Genomic DNA, 9170 nt, shown 5'->3' with positions numbered 1-9170 from the left:
TACAGATACTCCACTCTCCATAAAGTTTGTGAAAAGCCAGGTAAGACTGCTTTCAACCAATGTTTCTGTACTTCTTTCAGCACAGTGTGGCATTCCTACATTTGCCTCTGACAAACCAGCAGTAGAGTTCTGTAAGACATCAGTTGACTAAACTGCTACGCGGATTAACTTAAGCCACGGTGTCCTAATATATGTGCTCAGCATTCAATAAAAAACCACCCTACGGGTTGAGAAAGGGGTAGCGCGGCCCTCGACTGCTCACGCAGTGCAACAGGCCCACGTTCCATCGAACCTTTCTAATGAGAGAACTGACCTCGTAAAATTGAGTTGAAAGCACTTCCCTACTCAGTTAACGGGTACACAATGAGTTTTTTCTCTAAGGTGTTTTGGTGCACATATTACGTGAAACATGAGCTTACTTTAGCCCAAGTAACCAGGATCCGTTCAAGCATGATGCGTAAGTCCAGAAGGCGTTTCCGATTAGAGCTCTCTTTATCTTCCTGCCGGTCCATCATTACCACAAATTGGTGATTCTCGTTCAATCGGAAATGGTGCTTCATTCGACATTTCGAATTCGGCCCCAGCTTGTTTTCTTGCGCGTCATGAGTTTCATCAGGATCTTTGGACCAATAGGGAAGGTTCAAGGAGCTGTTTGCACTAACTACTCCTTCGTCGCGTTCATCTTCCGAGAGTTTTTCAGGATACCGAACCACATAGTGCCCATCTTTTCCCTAAAAGATCATGAGGGGTAGTTGGTAAGATTGAGCACCAAACTACTGAGGAAAAAAGTTACGGTTCATACGGAGAAATTGGAGTATGCCAAGTGGTCAGATGGGTAAAGCTGATCGAATCCCCCTCTCAATTTCTCTCCAGGTAATATCCTGTTAATTCTATTTGATCGTCACAAACTGGTCCCAGTAAATCACCCCAAATTCACCTAATCGAAAGGTCTTCACATGGTTGCCAGTTGCCATCAGATCAATGTCACAAAAATATAGTGCTACGAAAAAGGTGGCTAGACGGTAATCAGATGCACTTCGTTGAGAAATAAAAGGTACACACTATACCGGCCCTGTTGATTTTGTTCCATTATCACCATCCGGGAAGCGATATCCGTCAACTAACCCGGGTTTGATAGTTTGAGCTGCCAAACATCGTTTTTAGGTCACAAAGGGTTCTAGCAAATAATTCGTTTCTTAGCCAGTTTGTCGCTCCTAGTTTGACAAGCCAATCGTTCGTGGGCGAGCTATTTTTCGCATCAGCACAGTGACGCACTCACTGTTTCCGCCAGATCAGGACACTAATTCAGGGACTGAAATTCCTCGGATATTTATTGTGCACAATTTCTTAGGATAGTGTGGATCACGCTACTTCAGTTTATAAGCTACATTTGACAAACAGAATGCTGTCGTTCAAGCATCGTAGATGATGGACGTTGTCAATGGGTTTAATGACCTTCCCGTTTTCAAAACCGTCCTCTGGGACTGGTGCAGTTAAGTGAATTAATTTAACAAACTGATGGGAGATTTGCCTTTGACTATAACTAAATTTGTGGTAGCGTCTTCATCCTTCAGATATAGTGTGTGTTGTATCTGGTAACCGGATAGTTCGAATTATTTATCATTTCTTGCATTTAGAAAGGATCTGAAACAAGAGGTGAGATAATTCCACCGTGACCAAAGTTTGCAGTGGAATTTCGAGCAAAAATGCATATATATATACATATATATAATCGGAGATGCAGGCACGGTTACAATTTCTAATGATCAAGAGATCGAAACTGAGTGTGAAACCAGAAAAATGAAGCACCAATACTGTCTTTGTTGTTATTGTCATTTATCATAATCACCACTCTTGATCAGCTGTTCAAAGGTTAAGTATTCGAACGAGTGGCCGTAAGGTCACGGGTTCGGAACCCCCGCAGACTCATCAGATGTGCCCGAGTGATCATTCCCAATGAAGATTAAACAACATAGAGTATTTTTCGGCTTACAGGACAAAATTTCAATTAAAAATCCCACATTTTCTCACACGACTACCTATGGAATCTGTTAAAGTACAACGTCATGGGAAGTGTCAGTAGTGTGGCACAGGATTTCTGAGCCTATCTATGGATTTCGTGGACATCATGTAGGAAGCTCATTATATAAAATCAGTATATCACCTGGCAATTTGTGGCCGACTGCGGCTGGAGTCTTGATGACTTTGCTATCGTGGTAAAGACTCACGAGGACGTTCGTATCCATGACCGATAAAAAAAGACCGCCCCAGAGCTGTCAATATGTATGTGGGTGGTCCCTCCAGGGAGATACACCGTATCAACATGTGCAAGCGAATTTCTAACGTACCTCCCTTGAATCGGCGTTGAACAAATCCCGAAACATTAGCTTCTCATAGGAGGTCACACCCACCAGCACCATGCGATCGCCTCCGTAGGCTTCTCTGTAATCACGGACAGCCTCGCCAGCAACTTTTGTCAATCCTCTGTCGATTGCGTCAGAGACTATCCAACAGCCTACAAATGATCAGAAAATGACACAAACAGATGTAAAGAATTCACTGTATGTCCCCGGAGGACTCTAGCTTTTGGCTCACTACGTGTATCTTCAGTGTCGAGTGACGTGACACTCTCAAGGTAAGTTCAGTCAATTGAATTAAAGAAAATTCGTACACACGTTTTCATGGGTTTTCTACATAGAAATAAGCTTCGAATTTGAAAGGGTAAGTATAAACATGGTAAAAGAACGAATAGGCGAAATTGAACCGGTATCTATAGTTTGTTTGTGGTATAGATAGAAATTTTTCTCCATTTGCCACCGCATGACAACTCAAACGGAACCTACGAAACCCGGGCAGCGGAAATCCCAACCCGAACACAGGCAGGGCGCACTTACGCACGCCCTTGACACATGTACTCGTATGAGTGTTCACCTCTATAAGGCTTCCATACGGCTACGTATGCTTTACTCATTTAGTAGAATCCAAACTCATGTTCTATTTTGAAAAGAAATTGCTCCGGAAGACCGTCGAAAGCAACCGTGGTGCGGTTAGCCATCTCGTGACAAGCGCTATACCGTGGCAGTAAAACACAACTAACCAGCTTCCGCATACTTCATGGACACACACATTGATTACTGAGTAATAATGCATGCTTTCTTCAAATAGAGTAGGTGATTTGATATAAACATCTGAATTCTCGTTAGTTTGGTCAGGACATCCATGACATCCAACTTCCCCAGATTAGGTAGTTCATTGTTCGGATGGACTTAATTTAGGTAATCAGTGCTGCCCCAATAGTCAGATCTGAATATGGGTATAGTTCTGGATTAAGTGCCTGTTCATTATGACCGGTTAAATATACACACGGAAGTATTGATCATCACCTGAGCAGCCAGAGCATTTGACGGGACTCGCGCACTTTCCACGGACTCACTGATCCTCGCGCTTGTCTGTCCGTATCAAGTGATGAAGACCAGATTTTTCCTACTGTGCATCACAAACGGAACAGGTGATATGAACTACTATGACAGTCGTTCATGTTCGCCTTTCAAGTTTTACTGATTTTAATGCAAGATTGAACTGAATTCCTAGTTTATTCTTCAGGATGCTTTGTAACTGAGTGTATTCGCCACTCGAATGCACTTTGATGTACATTTATGGAAACTCGGATACCGTACCTACATGATGAGCTCCAAGAAGATGATACCGGTGATGGGCTGTCGAAGAGTTTCCAGCAACTTCATGAATAGTGTTATGTGAAGAAAATAAACTTCGGTGTCGGACATCCTGTCGACCGAAAAATGGGTCAGCCTTTGTACAACACATTCAGTTGAAGAATATCGTAAAAGAAGGATTTAGCTTAGCCATTCTTTAACACCAATGTAACTTGCGAATATGGGTACTAAGTTACCAGCTTGTTTGCTCAGAGGTTGTCCTGTCGATTCATTTGCTTGCGTCGACGAAAAACGCCCGTTACCTGGTTACTGACAGTTCGTAAGTAGGAAGAATTCACCAAGTGCATCATACTAGTCAGCTGGCTTCTGCATAACAATAATGGGAACAGCTCCTTGCGAAGAGCCATCAGAATATCCTGGTTACACAGCTGCTCATTCACCCATACCTCGGTAGGCTACATTAATCCAACAGTTCACTGGCTTGGCGGTCTGTCTTGATTCCTATGATGACATATCCCGCAATGGAAACATTTTAGTGTGCTCAGCGTCGATTGACGAAGCTTTGTCCAACAAAATTTGGAACTGTTAACTGTTGCTATCGTGATTCTGGTACTCATGGCTTTCGAATGTACTGGATAGCGCAGAGGGAGTGTTGTCGTTCGCGGGGAGAACCTTACAACCGAAGCGCGAATATGTTTCTTTATACACACTAGATAGTCTAGGTTTGTCCAGCTCTCACTGAAGGAGCAATGGTTGCATGCTCGTCTCGTGTGTCAGTTTGTGGAATTCGAATCCTGGCACTGTCACTGATATTCAGTGTTGATGATCTCCAAAAAGAAAACCAGATTTCAGTACTCTATCATCTTTTCAATGGACCGAAATAGTCGCGTCGGGAACGGGAAAGGACTGTTTAGATGAGAGTAATCCGGTTGAGATACATAAGATCAAAAAGAAAGGCATTAGAACGCGGTGCACTCCAGGGACAAATAAAACATGAAACAAAGCTTGCTAGACGGTCTGGGACAAGTTCTACTCACTCCTGAAATGATATGTCTTGAGAGCCATGACTTGAGGCTCTCTCCAGAAATGGCAAACAAGTCCGACAGCTTTATCGAAATGAATAATGGTGGGTTGCGGCAGAGAACATATGGGGTGTGAAACTAGCCTACAGACCCTAAAGTTTCCCATCAAAACGCTGTGTCAACTACGTGTGTTCAGTTCCTCCGTTGTCACTCTATCGTGGTTTGATTTTTCATCTATAGACCGTAGGCAGGACTCTCCATGGATCCCCTCATTAACACCAATTCCTTATGCAGAAATTTAGGCTGTGCTTGTATCGCCTCCAGCAATGACTGTAACCATTTGGCGTGAATAAGGGACTTTATATTTAGGATGAACCCCACTGGAAAGAAATCCCTAATCAGAGAACAATTTTCTTCAATCGTGTGGAGTCTAACAACCCAGGGGTTGTTAGACTGAAAGTCGGTTTCTGAAAATCGCGACTACCCAACACGTATAGCATGAAGACAACCGTCTTAGTAGACAAGATGAAGCCAAACCATGCTGAAGTGGCCCGAATGGCGAGACAGAAACTACGGTGCTTACAATGTGCAGTGCACCAATTCCAAGAGATGGTCATCGTTGTCCGCTCTTAAAGACAGTAGTCTCAGGAACGACCAGACGATTGGTTTCATGTGGCAACCGAATGGTCCTTATAAAAAACGTTTTCTGGAATAAATCTGCTGTGTATTTCGGCATTTCAGGGTGTCTTTTCACTTTCTAAGATTTTTAAACGTTTTTGAACAAGGCAATCGACGAGGAATGATATTGGAGGCAATTACTGTACAGTCTTTTTAGTGGGTACTGAAATCAGTATACTTATGACTGTTATCTGCTATCGCATATTTACTCAGGCTGTTTACTGGTCGCTCCCGAAATTCCTCCCAGTACGTATCAAAAAGTATCTATGGTTTTTTGTGAACAGCAGTTCGGTGAAATATAGAAGTGATTAGCTCGGCCAGCTCTTGTGCCTTAAGAGCTCAGGAGAATTTTCCAAAGCGTGTCGTGATTTTCACCCAGTTATTGTGAACGCTGATAGGCCGAACAGTTCAGATACCAAAATAGCTTGTATTAAATATCGCACGTTAATGCGGCATAGTTCCATGGTTTTCTTGACGTTGATCAATTGACCCGACTGTGAGAAAAACTGTCCATTCGAAAACCTACCAAACACGCGCATTTTCTTCCTCAAAACTAGATAAATGTGACTGTAACAATCAGTTACGTAATGTCTGAAGTCGGGTGATTAATTGATGAAACGATTTGTTGCAGCGTCAGGCATCCACCTGTTTCGACACAATGGATCAAAACAAGTGGCACATTCATCGTCATTTAAATATGTCTGGTTGAATTTGGTATTCGGCAGAGATCGAAAATTTAGATTTAGGTAATACATTACTCATAAGGTCGCTGAAAATTCTTCAACAGCCCACGACCGGTTTCGCTCTTCTTGGGGCTCGTCAGTTAGACACAGCCCGCTAGTTTCCAAATTGTACGAAATTAGAGAAATGTACTCATTTGCAAACAAATTAGGTTTTGCGAGAGACTCACCTGGAACCCAGCTGAATCTCTCGTTTGTGATGTTTCCAGATAGATTTAACGCAATGGATGTTCCGGTACAAGTAACCAGAAACAGTTGTGGCTCCCAAGTTGAAAAAAAACCAGTGGAATTTCATCGAATAGTTTGCCCGTGAACACACATTCGGCATTCAGGGTTGTTATACGGACATGCAAAAATCAGACCAGTGTTTTTTGGAACTGTATACAAATCTCATAGTGAAACGGTCAACACAGTGTTACTATATTTTCATCTAGAACTGGATGTCATGTTGACAGCGTGGATAAGTTCTCCAAGTGCGACTTGGACAAGTTCCGCCCCTACGATATATTCGCCCATTGGTTTCACTGATAAAAGAAAATAGGTGTGACAGAAGAAGGACGCCCCTATTGATTGATGGTGGACTCGTAATAGCACTTTACGACCCTGATTTATTGGAATCCATTCTACATAAAGTTGGTGTATATAATAAATGAGCAGTAGAAAAAAGGTCAAGTGGGCTCAAGCATGAGTCGTAATAAACCAAACTCTACTTACCCGCACTTTCCGCAGCTTTCCACAGCCCATTCTTCAATGTCATTTTGAACTTCTTGCTCAGTTCCGCTCGTGCTCCAATTACACTGATGATGAGCGTAGGTGCCTTCAAGTTCCAGCGTTCTGTAAGTAGACTTTTCCACTGTGTTTGAGATGGGCATGAGGCGACCGCAGCATACTAATTGGAATAGAATGTAAGTAAACAAGAAGTAAAAAAATAACGCATCATTCACTCCGTAAAGATTTCTAGAGTAATCTATCATTAGTAGAATTGGGCAACAAAATAAGTTTGAAGGGATGTAGCAAATTTTGAATAGTGCACCACCGTTGACCGCATGTTGCTTCTTGGGACAAACATGATATTTCTTCGTAAGCAATCACAGGGCCATACCATACAGCATCGTACCAGCGAATAAGTAGGCGAGAATTAGCCTTTTATGTTAACGTCAATGTCATTTTTGTTTTGCCGTTCCATGTCAAAGCAACACAACCTTTTTCAAGAAGTTATTACCTTAAACTGAACGTAAAATTATCACTACTAAATTTCAGATAACACTGGACGCTTTCAAGCAAAGCAAAACCAGGCGGTCGGAAGGCTGTAAAATTATGCGTTGTTAGTCACTGTCGCACGTGGCACCTAGCTCAGAATAAGGAAGGAAGTTTGGAATAAATAACGGATTGCTGAGAGTAAGATGGGCTGCGAGAATATATCCGTCTCGGGAACACGTAAGATTCGTCAGGGTTTTATGGCAGTTAAGGCGGAATATGAGCAATCTTGTGTGGCGCCATATTTTCTCGGATTGTGACAATGCATTCGTCCAATGGTCACGATTGTTTTTAAATCCAGGTGGTTGTGATGTGGAGTTACATAACTGCTTTTTTTCTGGATTCCTTTTGGGGCCCAAACTCTAGCTGGGCAAAATCCAGAAATAGAAAACAACGTGACTGATATCATGTGATATTTTCCCTTTCTACCATCTGGGTGACAAAATCAATGGTTTTTAGATGATGATATGAAAAAGGGGTGTTACAGTAGCCATGAATGCAAACCACGGGTTTGATGCAATCTGATCTAACCACTGAGCCATCTTGCTAATAATCACGATGTATTTCCCTCTCCAACCTGACAAACCTGAGAACTAATCAGTAGTTAAGTTTTGCTCGAAATATGACGCCCTGTTGGGAGAATTGCACAAATTACAGCTTTACCCTTCTGAATGTCAATCAAATACTGTCCTTTTTGAATTGGGCTTTATTTCAAATGACCACCTGAGAAAATGCTCCCCAGAGGAAGATGATCGCACTGTAAACTGTTACGTTCCTCAGTGAGCTTTCGATAAGTAGGATGCCTCGTCAAACCATAACTTACTCAACTTCCCTTGTTGAGCGAAAGTCCGAACTTATTTTTGTAGTAAATAATCACGATTTAGCAGGATTTTGCCATGAATACGCTGGTCACAACGACACTTCACCAATAGTCTTAACAAGCGTGACAGTTGGCTCATGTGCAGATTTATTCTTACCAGCCGTGAAGTCACCATGTCAATGGGTTTTTTTTCAATAAACAAGCGCCTGGTCTGAATTATCCGAAATACCATTATTGTATACCCTTGCGGTTAGTTTCAACTAAAACGTTGTGTATACCCGGAGCTACCGTCGATTGCACTCTCTGCATAAACAGTTTTCATAAACTTTTCGATTACAAAAGAGAAGAGAAAGTGATACTTTCTATAACTTTTATCCCTACTTACTGGCCTTGTGCCACGAATGTTTAGTTGTGCACATACACAAACAGTCATGGTCTTTACACAGAGGCCATTTAAATCAAAGTCCTCTCATCTTGAAATAAAAATAGGACACGTGAGATAAGCGTACCCAACCTGGAATGCAACGACTACATCTAGTGTCCGACCCAATGTGCTTGTCATTCACACGTTATCGTTATCGCTGTTCACACCTGCCCATGTGTGAAACAACTACCTTATCAAACCCTTGAACTCAAATGCAACCAACGTAAACTGTGAGGAGCGGGCCAGCTGGAAAGTGATCAATAGAAAATATTTATTTACGAGTGAGCGGCTTTCTGTGGATTATAGACTTCCTAAGAAACGCCTCAACCGTACAGCGGTTGTCCACCCTCTTTTCCATATGACAGTAATAAAAGGTCGATCAAAGAGCAGGGTGCCTTACGATAACGTTATGTTGTGTCAGTAGTAAGCTGACACAACAAGCAAAGAAGTAAGAGCAATAAAAACACAACTGAACTGAGGTTAGCAGTAAACACTCAGACGGTACAGGTGGTTTTCATCTGGCCTCAGAACGTATATATGAAACAAAGCCTCTGA

General features: G+C 42.3%; 1 protein-coding gene across 1 annotated transcript in view; it reads right to left on the bottom strand.

Annotated features, from left to right (window-relative positions):
- The window catches only part of T265_13090 (hypothetical protein), a gene marked incomplete at both ends in the record, with an annotated part of 15838 nt that extends 8835 nt beyond the window's left edge, over positions 1–7003 (bottom strand). The window contains 3 exons of the mRNA XM_009167147.1: positions 420–731; positions 2349–2515; positions 6829–7003. Coding sequence (XP_009165411.1) covers positions 420–731; positions 2349–2515; positions 6829–7003 — 654 coding nt within the window. The remainder of the gene's footprint in view (positions 1–419; positions 732–2348; positions 2516–6828) is intronic.
- Positions 7004–9170: the final 2167 nt, after the last annotated feature.

The sequence above is a fragment of the Opisthorchis viverrini genome (genome assembly GCF_000715545.1).
Source record: "Opisthorchis viverrini unplaced genomic scaffold opera_v5_36, whole genome shotgun sequence".
In the NCBI taxonomy this organism is placed as follows: Eukaryota; Metazoa; Platyhelminthes; class Trematoda; order Opisthorchiida; family Opisthorchiidae; genus Opisthorchis; species Opisthorchis viverrini.
Note: the sequence above shows the minus strand (reverse complement) of the source record. Positions and strands in the feature narration are given on the sequence as shown.